Genomic DNA, 21633 nt, shown 5'->3' with positions numbered 1-21633 from the left:
ATTCATGTCTTAACAGAACCGAGTCATCACACGTTTTATATAAACACACGGACACAGAAGACATGTGGATTACATCAAGCTCCTCAAGAAATAATTTGACATATTCTTTTCTCTTAGGAAAGCCCAGCTTTCCTGTCTTGTTTGTTGCTAAGAAGCTGAATGAACCACCTCCTCTGCCCCTTTCCTTCACCTTCTATCAGAGACGTTTTCCCTTTTCAGCTCTCAATTTTTCTTTAGGTCTTCATCTTCCTAGATTATATTTCTTTTAAGTGTGGACAGGGAAAAGACCACTGGCCAGTGAGCCCAGAGACCTGAGCTCTCCCACGAATGTACCACGTGGCCAAGGACAAGCCATTCACCATTTCTGGGCCTCAGTTTCCCACTGATGGATCCGGTGGCTGAACTCTGAGGTCCCTTTGGGTTCTGACGTTTTGTTTTTAAATATCACACTATTCCATTCTCAGGCAGCAGAGAGCTTTGGTGCACACAAGCTATCTACAGTGTTGATCAACAGCAAAGTATGAAACATTTATCAGCCTATACTTATTTTACCAGCTTTGTCTAATCTCTTCATCCTGCATTATTTTTGGTCCACCTCCTCCATCTCTACTCTAAAAGGTTGCATCCGTTACACTGGCTAGAAAGGTTTCTTTTGGCTCTGCCTTTGGTTCAGGCTGAGTTCAGGATATTAATGTTGCTGTTTATTTCCCCCAGATAATTGGAGAGCCAGAACACTATATTCTTTGGGAGGCATCATTTTCTCATCTGATATTTCTGGAGATTTTTCATCTGATATTTCTTGAAACTCAAGAAAACTTGGTACAATAATTCCCCAAATACTTTAGTTTTATGTGGCTGTAACTTAGAGTCACTTCTTTGGATTTATAAGACAGTCATTTTAGAATTATGAAATTATTTAGCTGAGCGATAATTATATGAACATTTGGTAGAAGTTAGGATACTGTAAATCTCCGAGGCTCGTTCAGAGACGGCGCCCCATAGGCTGTAACCGACGCATAAGGAATGTGGCACAGAGCAGCCGAAGAGCAAGGAACCAGATTCCTGGTTCCACTACAACATTCGCCCTCCTTCCCACGCCTACTTCCCAGACTGATTGGAAGGCCAAACGAGGTGTCAGAGACTCCACTAACATCATAACAATGTAACGTTAAAGATAAGAAAGCCCACGTGGTCTATCTGTGCTAAACCCTAAAGAACTGTGATACGGAGGCCCACCGGGGTCGTATTCCTCACAACTTGCCTCAGGGGTTTCCCCGGCCGGCTGGCCCTGTAAATCTCAAGCTGACGCACGAAAGTCAGCTCGGCATCGTACAGGACCACGTATCTGGGCTCCAACTCGTGGAGCACCCGTGTCAGAGCGTAGGGGTCGCTGCAGCCCAGGAGCGGGTGGATGATGGTGAGGGGGTCTTTCAGGATTCCGTACGCGGCGTCCGAGGACATGTTTAAATCAAACTCTTCGTGCTTAATTTCTTCTGAGCAGCTTTCGGGGCTACTGCTAAGGTCTCTTGGATAGCCCTCCTCCACACCTCCCTCCTCCTCCTCCGGTTCTTCTAATTTTCCCACCATCTGAGTGAGGGTCAACCTTGCTTTCTTCTTTTTGAGAGCCCTCTTTCTGGCAGAAGCCCTGTCTTTGTTTTGCAGGTCTTTGGGCCTTTTGTTGGACTTCATAATTCTCCTTGAGCCATCCTCCTTCCTAAACCTCATCCACAAGTCTTCGGCTTTGCTGTCCTTCTCAAAGGTTTTCCTGTAGAGCCTCAACAAGAAGGCCTCTGCTCCGACAGTGAGGTACTCTCGCAGCTGGGAACACGTCCTGTCATCACTCGCGCAAATGAGAACTTGTCCTAAAATCAGAAACCGCGTTATGTCATTATTACCTCACTTGTGGCCCTACTCCCTGCGCGCCTCCTCGTCTCTTCCCTCACAAAGAAGATACAGCTCACCTCTTGGCGCTAAAGATACTTTACAATTTGTTTAAAAAGGGTCTTGGATGCTTATCAAAGGCTTTCAGCTCCCTGGCAGGATTACTTAAATCTTTTGGGTAAAGGTGAAGCCAGAGATGTTTAGAGTCTTATCAAACTAGAGCTGTGGTATAATGGAGGCTTTAAAGAAGCTCTTTTTAATTAATAATTTTCCAGAGGATCTGGAAATACCAAAATAAATTCCAAATGGATTACACAGTCAAATGTTAAATAATAAATCATTAAAAAAAGATGACTATTCTCCATCTCTCCATACGAGGATGATTTTCCTGGCTTAAAAGCAATGGAAGACATCTCAGAGAAGATTGATATCTGTAAACTAAGACTGACTCTATGAGAATAAGAAACTGCATTGAAAAAGCTAAAGACAGGCTGCTCTGAAGCCTTTTGAGATGGACCAGTCTGTCTATGGAATGCATATCTCTCTAAATATATCCACTTCTTTCGTTAAAAAAAAAAGAAAAAGAAAAAGAAAAAGAAAAAAAAAAGAGAAAAAAGCAAAGAAAAAGAAAAAAGCTAAAGACAAAAAACTTTATGCAACAACTATGATAACTATTAATGTCTTTAATATATAAAAAACTGATACAAACTGAGGACACAGTCTAAACCAGCAAAGGAAACTAAGACAACTCACAAAAGAAGAAATGCATCTGAGAAAATATTGAGCTCCCCAAACATCAAAATTTAAAACAAGATAACATTTTTCTCCAATCAAATTAATAAAATTGTTATACATATGTAATACCTGTAGACACACACACAAATATATTCAGAATCTCCAGTCACTGCTAGCCAGGTGAAAAAGAGACAAGCTCTTATATTTCCAAAAGAAATGAAAATTGATAAAAACTTTCTATAAATCAATGGGGTCATACGTCTTGAGAACTGTAAAAACGTCAGTATCATTTGACTCATTAACTCTATATGCAGAACTTATATCTACACTATAACTTTAACCATGTGAAACACAAAATACACGAAAGAAAACCAGGAAGGAAATATGCCAGTGTTAACAGTGGCTGCTAGCAGTAATTTGCCCCCGCCCCCCTTTTCTCTTTATGCTTTTTTTTCTAAGTGGGCACATATGACTTTGGGTCTTAAATCACAGCACCATAAGTTCTGGGATAACATCACCGCATAATTACTTTTGCAAGGATTATGTGCTTGCCTTTATTGCTTTATAGGAGTTCAAAGTCTCAATAGATATTTTTTAAAATTTAGTTTTATTTTCTACCTGGTTTTATTTTTAAAACCTGGTTCAGGTTCAGTCTACGGTGCTAACTTACTAGTATACTCGTGTTTGAAGAGAGTAGCCCTAAAACCTGGAATTTTTTTAGGGCTAGGTCGATGTCAGTCCATAGTACAGTTGAGGCCTCTTTGAAAAGACACTTGCTGAGAACCTAAAACATAAGCCCATTAGCTTTCTCTTCGGGGATTCCAGATTTAAAGCCTGGTGAATACATATGTGGAGACTACTTGCATCTTTTTTTAAAAATTGAAGTATAGTTGATTTATAATATAGTATTAATTTCTGTTATACAGCAAAGTGATTCCATTATATATGTATACACACACACACACACACACACACACACACACACACTCTTTTTTATATTCTTTTCCATTATGGTTTATCACAGGATATTGAATATAGTTCCCTGTGCTATACAGTAGGACCTTGTTGTTTATCCACTCTAATATAACAGTTGATTAGCTGCATCTTTAAATAGAAGTCCTGAGAACTTGACCAGTAAAACAACCTGCTTTCATGAATAAATACAGATTCAATCTGGAGAAAATCACATCAAATGAACAGAAAGGAGGTTATTAAGATTTCAGTGTTCATGTGGGACTTATTCTTCTACATTTTATAAACAAAATAGTATAAGTTATTTGTAAAGAGCTAATCAAAAAGACTCATTTGCTAGGTTTTGAACGCAAATGTCATCATCTCCTTTTTTCCTACCTGGACCACCAAGCGCTTCACTCTCCTTATTCTCTGCCTCGATTTCTTTCAATACTTCTGTGAGTGCTTCCCACTTTGGGTTGCTTTCTAGGACCAGCTCCTTTTTTGTTTCTGTATAGAAATAAAAGATAAACCTCATTCTGTGTGATAGTATTTATCCATAAAGTATTCCAAAGGCTTTTAAAACAACAGATAACACAGGCGTTGTTTCCTAAGCCCATTCCTTTGGTCTTCCTTCGTAATGCTCTATAGACAGAATCTGCTTCCTTGAGAAAGGTCTCCTTATGGTCTAAATGAAGACACTTCAAGCCAGTATTGCCATAGGTTCTATAACGCCTTGAGAGAAAGTGATCTGCACAGTCACTCCTAAGAGATGATTATGTGTTAGTTGTCAACTGTGATGTTATACATAAGCTGCTACACAAAATAAAGGACTCAGTACAGAATAACAGTATTTATTATTTCTAAAAACCCCATGATTTCCACAGTCCTAGAAATGGGATATAGGCAGACAACTATAAAACTTATTTCTGTAAATACTCAAACATATTACTAATGTATTTAATTAATTTTTGAAATAGACCTCTGACCTAGGCAGGAAGTAAACATTAACTCTATCCCATACCTTAAAACACAGTATTTATTATACTTACTAGGAGAGTGTGAAATAAAACCCATTATTTGCCTCATTCTAGTATTTATGTTCCCTAAAAGCTAAGAGTGGATGTTAAGAACATTCCACTGAGACTTCAAGTGCCCCAGTAGTAATTACTCTGAAGTTAAAAAATCCCCTATAATTCTTATGTAGTAGTGGGAATACTCTCGATCGATATTTGACATTTGTTATTTGGAATCCCCTGCCAATAAATCCACATCAAATACTTTTACCATACATTACATATGTTATATACCAACATATAATTAACATGCAATCGCACATTTTTCACACAGCTGAAAGGAGATTTAAAGTTATACTGTCACCTGATAAGCATTTCCACACCAAATACTTAAATAAAAGCCATGTTTGAAGACTTAAGCATACAAGATACCTTGTTCTTCTTTAATTTCCAGTTTTTCAGGCATTTTGCCTTTTTTACTCATTTTGACATCTGGAACATGATAAACCCTCGCTCGAGCATTTATAAACATTGAGGTGCTGGAGTCAAGAAACAGCCAACCTAATATGAAAAGTTAAAAAAAAAAACCCTTCAATTTATGGTTAACTTCAGAGACTCTCTGGAGTCATATGACCTTCATATCAACCAGTCACCAGCTTGCTCATCTCCCAACCACACCTTCTCCCTTGTTATGGCCTCTGTCACTGCTTGGGTGGACTGGTGGTTTTCAAAGTGTGGCTCATAGACCCCTGGGGGCCCACAAGGTGTTTTCAGGGGAGGTCTGGGACCTCAGAACTACTCTCAATAATATCAACACTAACTCATTATTGGACTTTTTTCCACTGTGTGGACATTTCCAATGATGGTGCAAAACATCAGCAGATAACGCTGCTGATGCCCGAGCACAGATGAAGGCAGTAGAACCAAAGTCCAGCAGCAGTTGATGTATTCCTCAACGCTACGCATTTGTAGTTTATTACCCAAGAGTGTCCCTGGTGAAACAGTAAGAAATACTAATTGTATTAAATCTTGGCCCCAGGACCACACTTTAAAAATCACTGGTCTAGCCAGATGGTGAGGAAGGTCAGAGTAGCAGGGAAGGATGTGACTGGCAGAAAAACAAGACGGTGGACAGCTGCGTATGTGTGTTTCCCTACAAATCTCTTCTCATTCTTCAGCACTTCAGCTGACGAAACTCGAGATTCAGGGAAAATGAATTTTAAGTTCACAGCAACGAAACTCTCAGGACACAACCTATTTCTAAGTTGGGGACTGCCTGTGATACACACAGTCTTTTCTAGAAATAAAATTGCCTGGAATGGATATGAATATTTATTATTATACTGAACAGAAGTTAAGTAGGCGGAAACATTAGCTATCAATAAAACCTACATCCTTGTGCTACGAACATAAAACATAATTTGAAATCTTAGTATACCATGTAGTTGAATATAGCGCTCCCCGCACCTGATTCCCCAACAAAATCCAGTATTTTATTCAAATCAGTTCCTAGAATAATATTAGTATTTTTATTTCCCACCTGAATTCTGACCAAATGCCTTCTCTGTTGCTCTGAGAGACTCCAGAAGATTAAGAAATGTGATACAGTCATATTGAGAGAGATATTGCAGCAAAGTTCGTAATATCTTCAAATCCTGAACTAAGGATTTAGTCTTGGCTCCAAGCTGGTGCCACAAAGGATCCAGATAATGGCGGATTGTCTAAAACAAGAGTGAAATTAGGACGGCTAAGAGATGTTCGGTATAGCTATTATTCATACAATTATACTTTCAACAAACATTGTCCCTTGTACACCCAAAAATGGTTAAAATGGTAAATTTTGTTATGTATATTTTACCACAATAATAAAACATTATCTCCTGAGGAAGTGGATAGAAAATTTAAGTTCATAAGGCTCTAATAATAATGTTTAATTTTTCAAATGTAAAGCACAGTGTCATCACTAAAATCTTTATGGTCAGATAGAGTCAATTCATAATTACCCATATTTACATTATTAGGAGGAAAAAGCCCTGATAAACATCAGATGATCAATTATTTGCTTTTATGAAGAATAAAAGCACATAGCTCAGACACAACCAGTTTCTGCCAAGTTTGGTTGTGACCCTGTCTGGGATGGACAGGGATGTAAGATCCACCTGGACGAGGAAGCACAGGACATAGACTTGGAAACCTACGTGGAATCAAATTAACTAACAGTGGACCTCAGTGTGTGGGTATAAAAGATTTGTTCACTTTTTTTAAGTGCATTTCATGAATGGGAAAATATCTGTTAAATTAACAACTAACTAAACTTTAATACTTTTTAAGATCCTAAAAATTGCCTGAAACACAGAACAGCTTTATTTATGTACTATGTAGGTATCTACATATCCACAGCTATATACATGCACGTTTCCTCCACAAGCTGATTCTGTAACTAAAAGGGATAATGTAGCATGATTTGGAAGCAGTTTCACTACATGGCGTTGTATCCAACACATTTAATACTGAGCAGGAGTAATATCTGGATAACCAACTGGAACTCTTGTGAAGATGAAATGATACTATTAATAATCACTTCAGGACAACAGGCAGATACTGGGACTCTCCTAGATAAACTGGGTGACATAATTCTCTTGTATATCATCTTTTGTAAAATCACCTACAAATTTTCTAACAAGTGCAAATTATGTCTATATTTGTTTCGGTTACTAAAAGAATACCTGAAACAATACTTAAACTTTCACTGGGCAGGTGATGATAAACAGAAATTTAGTGCAAAACATATCTGGTTATACTTTGTTCTTATAGGGACATATACATTCTATTAAATGAATGTGAGATATATATATATATATATGTATATATGGTTTTGTTTGGTATGCCATGTACTAAATTGTAATAAACTTTAAAAACAGAGGCACAAAACACACGGAATTACTTTCATGTATCATTATTTCACAGTAAAATGACTTTCTGGAAGGATCAGAAAAATGAGGACTTAAATGTTCCCTTTTTAAAAATCAATATGCATTATTTCCAGTGACAAAGAGGTCAATTCAGAGTTTGAAAGAAAGAACTTGTTCTACCAAAATATGAAAAATAAGGCTGCCTGGAATTTTTTAAAAGTCAGCATTTTCTGGATCTACAATTCAATCTCAGACATTTATGTATCAGTATTAATATTAATCAATGATGAAAAAATTAGATAAAAAATTCCTTGAACTAAAAGTCTTACCATTTTCTCAATTCAGAATGTAATTTTACAGAGCAAGTTTCACATTACTCAGTAATCATAACTCATCCAAATTATTTTTACTCCAAATAAGAGATCATAAATTATGAAGGATTCTTACGTAAACTCTTCTACCTGTAGACATCCAAATGCTGTCATTTCAGAGCAAAAGGTTATCCATTGTCCTCTTACATATACTTAAAATAAGAGATAATCACTGCAAAATTAGAGTTGTGCTTATATGTCAATCAATGTATTCTACTACAAATTACTTTCCAGTAAACCAAAGAAGCTACACTTTAAATAACCTCCAATTTAATTTTAAAATGACAGCAAATTCCTATTAAGAACACTGTAAATATTAAAATAACTTTCATTCTTAAAAATTACAACATAACAAACGCTGCTTAAAAAGGAAAATAAATAGAGTACCTTGTCAAAAGGTTTTCCAATAGCATTTTCTAAAGATAAATCTTCAACTTCAAGTGACGGGTTATGGCATTTTAGTTCCTTTAGACATGCATTTAAAATGTCCAGAATAGCAGTCTGTATAGCAAGCATGGCAGGTGTCATAGAAACATGAATTTCTACGACTTCAGGTTTATGCTGTTCTAAAAACGAGTTTACTGCTACATGGAACCTAAAGAGACAAACATTTTTCAAACATTTTCTAGAGTTGTAAGAGTTACGTGTTTCTGGTCTCAGTTTACTACTCTAATAGCTTTCTGTAAATGCAATTAAGAAACAAACTGTGAGGCCAAATGACAGTGTTTTCAGGAATACTTTTAACCTCTATGAATGGAAGTGTCATTCAAATAAGGCAGAGGTCAGCAAATTATGGTCTGGGGCCAAACCCAGTGCCTGTTTTTACAGATAGTTTTATTGGCACGAAGCCGCTCCCACTATTTATGTATTGTCTGTGGCTGTTTTCACACTGTCACAGCAGAGCTGAGTAACTGACCGCTGCATGGCCTGCAAAGCCTAAAATATTTACTCTCTGGCCCTTTACAGGAAATCTATGTCAATCCCTGAATTAGGGTATAATCAAAACAGGGAAAAGACTGCAACAACTACTTTTAAATACCATATAGTATAACCAAAATACATATGGGCATAGGTTGCAAGATGTTTTGAAAATTGATACCTTGTGTTTTTCCTAGAAATTTACATAAATTCTTGAAAATCTTGGTGCTTTATTTCCCTGATGGGTAATTTTTAAAGTGGAAGTTGGAGTCTTAGCCAATAAATCTGCAGTTCACTGGAAGCTGTTGTGTGTGTGAGCTTCTAGATCCCTAGGGGGTTTCACTAAAGGTACAAGGAAGTGGTTGCCCCAGGCTGTCAGAAAAATGAACATCAAATCTCCCTCTCCTGTTAAAAGAATCACAGATGTGGTGGCCATTTATTTATATTTGGATGCACTTCTTATGAACCTGACTAGCGTGTATCAAGTGCAATGACAGTAAATTTTACATTAAAGTGCAAAATTAAATTACGGCAGGTTCTCTCGCAGAAACTGGTCACATAATGCTATTTACCTTGGCCACAGATACAGCTTCCTTACGAAAAGATTTCTCATCACTCTTTCCACGTGACAAAAGCCAGTGTCAAAGGCAATAGCGTTGTCTGTGAAAGCTTTAATAAAACCACGCTTGTTTTTCTGTCGAAAGAGGCGCAAGATGAATGCTTCTTGACAAGACTCGATTATTCTGTGAGCTCTATACACCAAGATGCCTGGACGGGGAATCATAATTTAAAGTACAGAAAAGACATGTTATTTTTATACTCGCTTTCATTTATTCATCACAGTTTTCCTGAATGCCTACTTGAACACGGACAAGCTCTATTTTAGGCTGGGATATAGCCACGAACAAAATACGTAAAGCTGTCCTGTGGCTTTTACAATAAACAATACAAATAAGTAAAATATTTAGTAGGTTATAAGGGATAAGTGCTGAGGAGAAAAAATGAATCAGAGGAAGAAGAGAGGGAGTATGTGCGAGGGCTAGTGGTTTGCAATTTTCTTATTTAATCTTTAAAAAAACTGAGGTATAGTTGATGTACAATATTATGTAAGTTACAGATGTACAATATAGTGATTCACAATTTTTAAAAGTTATACTTCATTTATAGTTATAAAATACCGGCTATATTCCCCGTATTGTACAATATATCCTTGTGGCTTATTTTATACTTAATAGTTGTACCTTTCAATCGTCTAACCCAATATTTCCCCTCCTTCCTTCTCCCCACTGGCAACCACTAATTTGTTCTTTTTATCTGTAAGTCTGCTTCTTTTTTGTTATATTCACTAGTTTGTTGTATATTTTATGGTTTGCAATTTTAGACAGGGTGACCTCACTGAGGTCTTAAGTGAGTAAAGCCTGGATGGAGACAAGGAGGTGAGGCTTGGGACCACGTGGGCCAAGAGAGGTCTGGGCAAGGGAATGATAAGAGCAAAGGCCCCGGAGTGGGGTGTGTCCGGCTTGGCGGAGGAAGAATTTCTGACAGCCAAGCGGGCCTCTCATTCTTTTATACGTGAATCAGGTGTGAACTACGCAAAACAGCTACCTTTCACAAGTTTGGGCAACATCTGCATCACTTAGAAAAATTCAATTTTCAGAATCAGAGTGTACTCAACTGAGAGGCAAAATATTCCACTTGAAATAAAAATCTTCAACAAATATGCTTAAACATCTGTTTTGTGGGTTGGATGTGATAATGACACCTCTGAATCACAAGAACAAGGACAATTATACATGCTTCCTTAGTTATAAATGAGGGTACCAGACCAGATGATCTCTCATATGTACTTATTACACACATGTGCCACTGCAGTGTAGTGGGATGACATGAGTGCACAGTTGTCATTTCTGGATCAAAAGCTCAATTATTCTATGACAATTCTCAGGCTTTTAGACCTAAACCAAGCCAGTTACCATATATATTTGCTATAAATGCACTCGCATGTTTTTGCTCCCATTCTCATCACTCCTAAGGTCTGGAAAATGACACCAATAGTAACCCATGATGCCTAGAAGTTCAACAGACTCAATTTGGATTCTACTATTTTGGTGTTTAAATTTTAGATCGAGGTGGATGGAGCTAAAATTTATTCTAGCTAAGCAAACTGTTTTTCAAATATGGTAAAAATTAATAGTGCTATTTAGGAATTTGTAGACAAAAGATTTTCAGTAACACCAGCATGTGTGCATAACTAATTTACTACTCAGAAAGTATTCTGTACCTAGCAGGTGGTTTTTCCAAGTACTCTACTGGGCCACAGTTGTTGTCCTGGATGGAAATATGACATAAAGTTAGAAATAATAAAAATGGACTTCTAAAGAAAAGGTGAATCTCAAGCTAAGAAAATGGTGTGCTCCAAAAGGCTGTCATTCTTTTGGAATCCAGAAGGGAGGAGAAGAGAACTAATATTCTATTCCAGGCATTGGGGTTAAATATAGTTATAGATTTTTATTTCATTTAATCCTCACAATAACTCTATGGCGTAGGTATTACTATGAGACCAGGAAAGGGAAGCAATTTGACCAAGGTCATCCCACAAGGAAATGTGAGATCAAAGGTTCCAAATTATGAGTGTCTGAGAACAAAGCCATGTTCTTCTTATTAAGTGATATCATCCAAGGACCACACCCCCTCCCCCCCTTAAAAAAAAAACAAGCAGGGGGGACTTCCCTGGTCGGCCAGTGGTTAAGACGCTGCACTTCCAATGCAGGGGGTGCAGGTTCAATCCCTGGTCAGGGAACTAAGATTCCACATGCCACATGGCGTGGCCAAAAAATATAAACAAAACAAAACACAACCAAACCAAGCAGGTTAGGTTTCTGGGGGCAATTCTAGTGCCACATTTTTATGTTCCCACAACATTTTGTATCTCATGCTGCACTGTAATGATTTCTTTACACCTGTCTCCTCCACTAAACTGCTTGAGGACGAGATCATTATAATAAGCAGTAATTGGGACTTTCTAGGTGGCGCAGTGGGTAAGAATCCGCCTGCCAATGCAGGGGACATGGATTCGATCCCTGCCCCAGGAAGATAACACATGCCGCGGAGCAACTAAGTCCGTGAGCCACAACTATTGAGCCCATGTGCCACAACTACTGAAGCCCACACGCCTAGAGCCCATGCTCTGCAACAAGAGAGGTCACCGCAACAAGAAGCCCACGCACCACAAGGAAGGGCAGCCCCTGCTTGCCGTAACTAGAGAAAGCCGGTGTGCAGCAAAGAAGACCCAACACAGCCAATAAAATAAATAAATAAATTAAGTAATTAATGAAAAAAAAGAAGTAATCGGAGAATGCTTACTATGTGCCATGCGTGATGCTAAGAATTTTACATACTTATCTCAGTTCACCCTCACAGTAATCCTAGGAGGAAGGTACTATTACTGCCTCCAATTTACACACGAGAAAACTGAGTTATACAGAAGTGAAAAAACGGTCACACAGCTGGTACCTGGTGAAAGTGAGCTCAAACCTAACTCAGGAGAGCATCCTACCATTCTGTCATCAGCACCTAGCTCATTCTTACCAAACAAGGGACCATTAGCAAATGATATGTTTACTAACATTTAATGTTAAAAATGTTGAATGAATATAAAACTGAATTATAGCATGGGGTACACAAATCTAATGTAATTTTTTTTTAAAGTTTCCTACGGAATATGTTCTGAGATTTAGAGATGTCAGGATCTGTTTTAACAATGAAAGCATCCTCCTGCCCAATTCTTTTGAAAGTATAATCTGGGGATATATTTTCACAGTTCTCCCACTATTGAGGAGTTGTGTTGGCAGGGACGTCTAGGGTGGGGTGTGGTGGTGATATGGGTAGTGACAAGCGAACAAGTTAGGGCCAGTGCACTCAGGACTTTCCAGGGGGTTACATGCTTCTGGAACACTCTGGTCTATAAGAGCTGTGGTGAAAGCTCCTACAAGGACTGGGGAATTGAGGGGGTAGAGGATGACCCCAGAAGGTCTAGAATTTGAAGGAATTCATCTCTGCCACTCATTTGCATTCCATTCAGCCAAGCAATAATCAGTAAAAGCTGCAGCTTCATTACTGTCTGGGACTTGATCAGAAATGGGAATGGTATTTTGCACTTTTAATTAGGAACTACCTATAAACTATATTTTGGAGATTTTTTTGATTCAGATTGCTCTCTACTAATTAGGTTGAACTGTTACTGGGTGTCACAGAGTAATACTGACATCTAGTGGTCATTTCAATACTTTTTTTTTCATTTTATCAACTTAAAAAATAAGGAAACATAAAGCTAACTTTATAAGAAAGCAGCAAACAGTAAAAAGCTTTACAATGTATCAAGATTTCTGGTTATAAAAAGCCATTTTTTGCTATTGTTTATTATTTACTATGTACCAGGCACTACACTAAGCAATTATTTACTTTACCTTATTTAATCCTTATGATAACTTTACAAGGCACTATTTTCTCAATTTAAGCAACGAGAAAACTGAGGCCTGTGAAAATTAAGTAAACTGCTTGTAAGCAGTGGCATTACCCTTCAAGGTCAAGTGAGTCTGGCCCTAACTGTACAGCCTTGCCAGGGCTTGTGACAATAATAAATACGAAAGTATAACAAAACTTTCCATCAATCACTTCACCATGAACTATATAAAACATCCATTCATACATTTATGCATTAAACATCTCCTGAGGGCCTTCTAGGTTCAGGACAATGTGACAGATATAACAGGAAGGGCAATTATGAATTCCATAACCTCTCTGCCCTTCAGAAGTTCATTAAAAATAGTCGTATACACGTGCACCATGCACCCAACATATATGTGTTTGGTACCTACTATGTACCAGTTAGCCTGGGATGAACAAGTTGTTCCTTACTCCTGGGAAGCTTGTCAAATAAATAAATAAACAGGCAAATACAGTGAGGTGTTCTTAAGTCCTCTGACTGGGGAGAAGCACAGGGTAACTTGAGGGTACAGAGGTAGGGCCCCTAAATTAGCTTCGGGGAAATCAGCAAAGGTTTCCAAAAGGACAAATAATAATGAAAAATGACTTTTTCTATATTAATTCTGGCTAAGATTAAACCATTCTTCTCTAATTAAGCAACTACTTGGTTTAATTTCAATCAGGGGAGAAAGGTGAGATCAAGATGGTGGAGTAGGAAGACCCTGAGCCCACCACCCACTACGAACACATCAAAACTACAACCACACACAGAACAGCTCTCTTGGAGAACAACCTGAAGGCTAGCTGAACGGCTCTTTGATAACCAAGGCTATGAAGAAAGAACCCCATGGAGTCTGGTAGGAGGGGAGGAAAAGGGGTCTAGTTGGGACCCACACCCAGAAGAGGAGGGGGATCTCACAGGCTCAGGGATCCTCCCTAAAGAGTGAAGGGTTTGAGCCCAGCATCGGATACCTCAGCCTGGGGTCCAGCACTGGGAAGACGAGCCTCTTTGGCTGGTTTGGAGCCAGTGGGGCTTACAGTGGGCTGTAGGAAACCAAGACTCCACCCTTGAAGACAGTGAGCACGCACAGACTTGTTTGCTCCAGTCTCAGCAGAGGCAACAGATTGAAACCTGCCTGGTGCTCTGGCTGCCCTGCAACACCACCCCAGCCTGCACTGGCTCTTGCTCCAGCCCCTCCTGCGCCAGCCCTGTCCCCCACCAAGCAGCTGTGCCAGTGGCCCCTGGAAGAAGATACAGCCTATGCTCTCTTCATACCCAGCTCTCCCACCAAAACCACTGGGCACACGCAAGCTGCACAGGGACACTCCCACATAGGGACATGGATTCAAGACTGGGATAGGTAACTGTTCTGCCTAACTTCACAGGGACAAACAGAAAAAGTCAAACAAAATGAGAAGACAGAAGAATATGTTCCAAACAAAAGAACAAGATAAAAGCCTGGGAAAAACCCCTAATGAACGGAGATCAGTAATTGACCTGATAAAGAGTTTAAAGCAAGAGTCATAAAAATGTTCACTGAACCTGGGAAAAGAATAGAGAAACACACTGAGAACTTCAATAAAGAACAAGAAAAATATAAAAAAGAACTAATCACAACTGAAGAAGACAATAACTAAAACGAAAAATACATTAGAAGGACATAAGTCCTTACTTAAGTAAATTTAAGAAGACTGAATTTATAACAAGGATGTTTTCCAACCACAACAGTATGCAACTAGAAATCAACTGTAGGAACAAAAATGGAAAAATACAAACACATGGAGATTAAACAACATGCTACTAAAAAACCAATGGGTCAACAAAAAAATCAAATAGGAAATTAAAAAAATACCTTAAGATGAATGAAAACAGACACATAACTGTCCAAAATCTATGGGATGCAGAAAAAGCAGTTCTAAGAGGGGAGTTTATAGTGATACAGGCCTACTTCGAGAAACAAGAAAAATCTCAAATAAACAACCTAATTTTCCATTTAAAGGAACTAGAAAAAGAACAAACATAGCCCTAAGTCAGCAGAAAGAAGGAAATAAAGATCTAAGTGGAAAGAAATAAAAGAGACACCAAAACAAAAACAAACCAATAGAAAGGATCGATGAAACCTAAGAGCTGGTTTTTTGAAAAGACAAACAAAATTGATTTTTTAGCCAGACTCATCAAGAAAAATGTGGAAGGGCCCAAATAAATAAAATTAGAAATGAAAGAGGCAAACTTACATCTGATATCATAGAAATATAAACAATCATAAGAGAACATACTAAGAGTTATACACCAACAAACTGGACAACCTAGAAGAAATGGATAAACTCCTAGAAACACACAATCTTCTAAGACTGAATCAGGAAGAAATAAAATATCTAAAAAGACCAATTACTAGCAATTAAATTGAATCACTAACAGAGAAATCCCACCAAAGAGAAGTCTAGGACCAGTGACTTCACAGAAGAATTCCACCAAACATTTTAGGAAGAGCTAACATCCATCTATGCTTGTTAAACTATCCAAAAAAACTGAAGAGGATGGAACACTTCCAAACTCATTCTATGAAGCCAGCATTACCCTAATAACAAAACCATTAAAAGACACTACAAAAAAAGAAAATTAAGGGTCAATATCCTTGATGAACACAGATGCAAAAATCCTCAACAAAATATTAGCAAACTGAATTCAACAATATATAAACAGGATCACACATCATGACCAAGTGGGATTTATTCCAGGGATGCAAGGATGGTTTAATATTGAACCCTGATTTGTGGATACTGAACCATTAACAAAATGAAAGATAAAAACCACATAATCATCTCAATAGATACAGAAAAGTTATCTGACAAATTTCAACACCCATTCATGATAAAAACTCTCAACAAAGTTAGCACAGAGAGAACATACCTCAGCATAATAAAAGCCATTTATGACAAACCCACAGCTAATGTTATGCTCAATGGTGAAAAGCTAAAAGCTTTTCCTCTAAGGTCAGAGACATGACAAGGATGTCCACTCTCACCACTTCAATATTTAACATAGTATTGTAAGGCCTAGACTCAGCAATCAAACAAAAAAGGAAAAAAAAGAATCCAAATTGGAAGTGAAGAAGTGAAACTCACTATCTGCAGATGACATACTGTATATAGAAAACCCTAAAGACTCCACCAAAAAACTATTAGAACTAATATATAAATTTAATAAAGCTGTAGAACAGAAGATTAATATATAGAAATCTATTGTATTTCTATACACTAAGAATGAGGTATCAGAAAGAGAAATCAGGAAGACAATCCCAGTTTCAACTGAATCAAAAAGAATAAAATACCCAGGAATAAATTTAACCAAGGAGGTGAAAGGTCTGTACTTTGAAAACTATAAGGTATTGATGAAAGAAATTGAAGACAATACAAATAAATGGAAATATATCCTTTGTTCATGAATTGGAAGAATTAATATTGTTAAAATGTCCATACTACCCAAAGCAATCTACAGATTTAATGCAATCCCCATCAAAATACCTATGACATTTTTCATAGAACTAGAACAAAGAATCCTAAAATTGACCAGAACCACAAAAGACTCCAAATAGCCAAAACAATTTTGAGAAAAAAGAACAACACTGGAGATATCATGGTCCCTGACTTTAGATTATACTACAAAGCTACAGTAATCAAAACAATATGGTACTGGTCCAAAACTAGACACACAGATCAATGGAACAGAATAGAAAGCCCAGAAATAAACCCACGCATATGGTCAACTAATCTGACAAAGAAGTCAAAAATATACAATGGGGAAAAGACAGTCTTTTCAGTAAGAGGTATTGGGAAATCTGGACAGCTACATGTAAAAGGATGAAATTAGAACATTTTTCCCACACCATATACAAAAATAAACTCAAAATGGATTAGAGACCTCAATGTAAGACCTGAAACCATAAAACTCCTAGAAGAAAACATAGGCACTATGCTCTCTGACATCAGTCTCAGCAATAATTTTTGGATCTGTCTCCTTAGGCAAGGGAGACAAAAAATAATCAAATGAGACTACATCAAACTAAAAAGCTTTTGCACAGTGAAGGAAATCAACCAACAAAACAAAAAAGCAACCAACTGAATGGGAGAAGATATTTGCAAACAATATGTCCAATAAGAGGTTAATACCCAAAATATACCAAAAGCTCATACAACTCAACATTAAAAAACCAAAGAACCTGATTAAAATGTGAGTCCTATTCAGGACCTGAATAGGCATTTTTCCAAAGAAGATATACAGATGGCCAACAGACACAGACAATGAGATATCACCTCACACCTCTCAGAATGTCTATCGTGAAAAAGACAAGAAATAACAAATGTTTTTGAGGGTGTGGAGAAAAAGGAATCCTTGTGAGCTCTTGGTGAGAATGTAAACTGGTGCAGCCACTGTGGAAAACAATATGGAGGGTCCTCAAAAAATGAAAAGAGAACTACTATGTGATCCAGCAATTCCACTCCTGGATATTTATTTGAAGAATACAAAAACATTAATTTAAAAAGATATATGCACCCCAATGTTCATAGCAGCATTATTTACAACAGCCAAGATATGGAAGCAACCAAAGTGTTCACGGATAGATGAATGGATAAAGAAAATGTGGAATATATATACAGTGGAACATATCTCAGCTATAAAAAGAACGAAATTTTGCCATCTGCCACAACATGGATGGACCTGGAGGGTATTATGCTAAGCAAAATAAGTCAGACAGAGACAGACAAATACTGAGTTTTCCCTTTTATGGGGAATCTAAAAAATAAGACAAGAACAAATATAACAAAACAACAGAAAACAAATCCGTGGTTACCACTGGGGAAAGGGATGGGGGCAGAGGCAAAATAGGTGAAGGGGATTAAGAGGTACAAACTACAAGGTATAAACTAAATAAATTAAGGATGTAATTACAGCATGGGGAATATAGCCAATATTTATAATAAATGTGTATGGAGCATAATTTTTAAAAATATTGAATTACTATGTTGTACACCCGAAACCAATATGATATTGTAAGCTAACTACACTGAAATTTTTTTTTTGAAAATTTCAAATCATGGTAAAAAATATTCTTTAAAGAGGAAAATCAAACTATTTTAGGAAATGTACAAAGACTACTGATAAACATTTCAAATCTGATCAGTTTCTAAAAGCAAATGCCAGTCAATTACTAAGCATTTACTTAATGTGAGCTAAGAAAACAAGGAAATGTTGACCTTACATTCAGCTTCTTACTCAGGCCATAAATATTTACTGAGCATCCAAAATGTGTCAGGTAGTGTGTAACACCTGGAGGCACAATGCTGAGCAAAAACATCCAATGCTGTTCACAACAAGGTTCTAGTTTAGAGTTTAGTAGAGGGAACAGACACATATGGAAAAAAAGAAATTGCAAATGTGCACACAAATAACGATAAGACTTCAAGTTCTTACCGGTAATTAAATCTGAAGGTATTCTATCAGTCAAGAAATCAACCACAAGTATTCGACTTGTTGCAAATATCACACCTCCTTGTGTGTACACCTCATAGCGACTGCTACTTGTGATTTCATTTGTCACACGGCGAGGGAGATGTTCGACTCCTTCTATATTCAGCTGATTGATAAAGTACTCCTAAATCAAATCAAATCAAACTTGATTAGCAGACTGTTCAATACAGGGCAGCTTTTATTAGGTTGCACGTATTTGTATTTAAAATGTCATGCTGCCTTTTTCAGAGATCATGAACTTAATAATGAATACACAAAATGACTGCCTTACGTTCATCAACCAATCAACATTTATCTAGGGTCTTATTTCTGTTTTGGGGTTTGTACTAAGGACTCATTGTACTTGAGATGTTATTAGCAGTTTAACAACAACAACAAAGACTTTTAAAATCCTGGGTTAAGACTTCTGCTACCGGGAAAATACTGTCGGCCAGAGGCAGCTTTGCAAGCAAGTGTAGCATGTGAGAGGATTACAAGGGACTCCCTTTTAGACTATTAGTTCTGTCCTGGTCCACTCTAGAGAGGATTTCATCATGTCAATGGGACCCTTGGTCGTTTACACCTTCAGTTCGATACCACCTTTCCTGGTGTGTGTGTGTGGAGGGGGGGCGGGGCGCCCTGTGCTAAGCCCTACTAAAGCACCAGGGACACCTAGATGAATCAGCCTGGTCCCTGCCTTCAAGGAGTCTGCAGTCACTTTTCTCAGCTGGCAATTTCCTTCTGGCCACCATCTCTAGATATCTAGGGGCTCATCAGACTTGTCAACCAGGCTGTGTCACCTGTCACTACCCCAGAGCACAGGTGTATCCCCCTTCTATCTTCCTCAGTGTCCTCTACTCTCCCTAACCCAGGTACCCTTCCCCAATATCCTCAGCTTCCAGCTCCCTTCCCTTCTGACCCTACGCCTCTCTTCCCACAGCCTGGGTGAACCCCCAGTCCCTCCTCTTCCCTGCAGGGTTCTCCCCGGCCGGCCGCAGTGTCTCCTGTCACGTCTCCCCATTCCCTTCGGAGATTCCTCCATTCCCGTCACCGTTCCCTTTCAGAGACCTCACTCCTCTGCCTCCAGCAAGTCCCTTAATATCCAACTTTAGGACCGCCTCGTTTTTCCCTTCCACATCCTCCTCCAGACATCTCCCCACCCTCTTCAGAGACCTCCAATCCTTCCCACCTCCATCCTTCTCACACGACTCCTCTACTCCAACCCTTTCAGTGTCCTCGCACCCATGTCAGGGTCCTGCCTCCTCCCTGGGACCCCACGCACCGTCTCAGCGTCCCCGCACCGGCGCCAGGGGCCTGCATCTGTCCCAGGGACCCCTATTCAACGCCCTCCCGCCCGCGTCAGGGACCCGCATCGCCCTCAGAGGCCCGGCCTCCGCGCGGAGGCCTGCGTCCGCTCAGGAGGCCCCCTGCGCCCCCGGGGTCCCCTCGCCCCCGCGCCCGCGGCCGCACCTCCTCGGCCGGCTGCGTGTTGAGCACCAGCACCAGGCACGCCGGGTGGCAGTGCAGCCGGAGGAAGTGGTAGAGGAGCCGGTCCGCGCCGAGCCCGCGGGCGCACACTACCAGCCCGTCCGCGTCCAGCAGTTCCAGCACCAGCTGCCGCTCGTACTCAAGCAGCGGCGCCATCGCCGTCGCCCGGGCGGGCGAGCCTGTCTCCATGAGAGCCCTTCCGGGGGCCGTGGCCGAACGTAGCCGAAGAGAGCCGAGTCCGAGACGAGAGTGGGCCGAACGTGGCCGAAGAGAGCCGAACCAGAGAGGACGAGCGAGGCCGAACTCAGCCGAAGAGAGCCGAGCCCTGGAAGACGAGCGAGGCCGAACTGAGCCGGAGAGGAGCCGAGAGGAGTCGAAGATTCGTAGAATCGCGGGGAGGTGCTCGCACTCCCAACCGGTGTCCCCTCCCCGGTTTCAGGCTCCGCCCCCGAGTCTTGAGTTATTTCACCTTGTCTGTACCTTCGATTTGAGTCAGGCGGCCTAGACCTAGAACACGAACTACCACAAAGCGAGAGAGGAGAATTAAATCCAAGGAGCTTAGTTCCCCGACCTTGACAATTGAAAAAGTTAACTGTCAATCTAAGGACGGCGCCTAGAATTGGTAGCATCTGCTTTCCCAGGGTGAGGTCTGCTCCCGTCTTTTGCAGTGGGTCCCTCTTAAAAAAAGTGAAAAAGCAGAATAGTTTACTAATTTCAGGCTCCTGTTTCTCTCGAAAGGTCTTGAATACAATTAGCTATGTAAGAAGTCGCAATCAGGTGTTCCAGCGGCCGCCGCGTCCCGCCTTCCACTAGGGGGACACCTTCGGTAGTATTTGTTCTATACCTAGAAACGCCTGTTAATCTAACTAGAGGAATTGTTCTGTGTCGACGTCCTTTCCCCCCCCAAACTTCATTGTTAGAAAATTTAAAATACTGTGTAAGTAAGCAAAAATAAAAATCACTTCTTATTCCACTACCCAGAAATAACCACTGTAGCATCATGAAATCTTTTTTTTTTAGTATATAAAAGCTCTCTCACCACACAAAATTCTTTTACTGATATAAGTAACCCTGATTTAAATCCCGAGTTTGTAACTATCATTCGACAAGCCTCTGAGCATGGTATTTAATATTCTTTTACAAAATCCTTTTACATGACTGATGAGGTTTCTGCAAGGAGGATGTACCATACTTATGTACCCAATTCCTTGTTAGTGGACATTTAGTCTGTTTCTGCTCCCCCCTGTCATGTTATAAATAATATTTCACAGAGCATCTTTGGACATAAATTCAACCATGCCCCTAAGTTGCACTTTAGAAATGGATACTTACTAGGATAAAGAGAACAAACATATGGAAGGCTTTTC

At 39.3% G+C, this 21633-nt stretch overlaps 1 protein-coding gene across 2 annotated transcripts in view; it reads right to left on the bottom strand.

Annotated features, from left to right (window-relative positions):
• ERCC4 (ERCC excision repair 4, endonuclease catalytic subunit) overlaps positions 1–20463 on the bottom strand; it is a 34729-nt gene extending 14266 nt beyond the window's left edge. For both annotated transcript variants that reach the window (XR_009055590.1, XM_057750430.1), the window contains exons 1-8: positions 20249–20463; positions 18743–18923; positions 9357–9552; positions 8254–8461; positions 6124–6304; positions 5016–5144; positions 3967–4077; positions 1262–1862 (exon numbers count right to left, since the gene is read on the bottom strand). Coding sequence is in view for 1 of the 2 variants with exons in the window: in XM_057750430.1 (XP_057606413.1) it covers positions 1262–1862; positions 3967–4077; positions 5016–5144; positions 6124–6304; positions 8254–8461; positions 9357–9552; positions 18743–18923; positions 20249–20455 (1814 nt within the window). In the remaining variant the exon portion in view is untranslated. The remainder of the gene's footprint in view (positions 1–1261; positions 1863–3966; positions 4078–5015; positions 5145–6123; positions 6305–8253; positions 8462–9356; positions 9553–18742; positions 18924–20248) is intronic.
• Between the last annotated feature and the right edge of the window lie 1170 nt (positions 20464–21633).

This window comes from Hippopotamus amphibius, chromosome 9 (genome assembly GCF_030028045.1).
Source record: "Hippopotamus amphibius kiboko isolate mHipAmp2 chromosome 9, mHipAmp2.hap2, whole genome shotgun sequence".
NCBI lineage: Eukaryota > Metazoa > Chordata > Mammalia > Artiodactyla > Hippopotamidae > Hippopotamus > Hippopotamus amphibius.
Note: the sequence above shows the minus strand (reverse complement) of the source record. Positions and strands in the feature narration are given on the sequence as shown.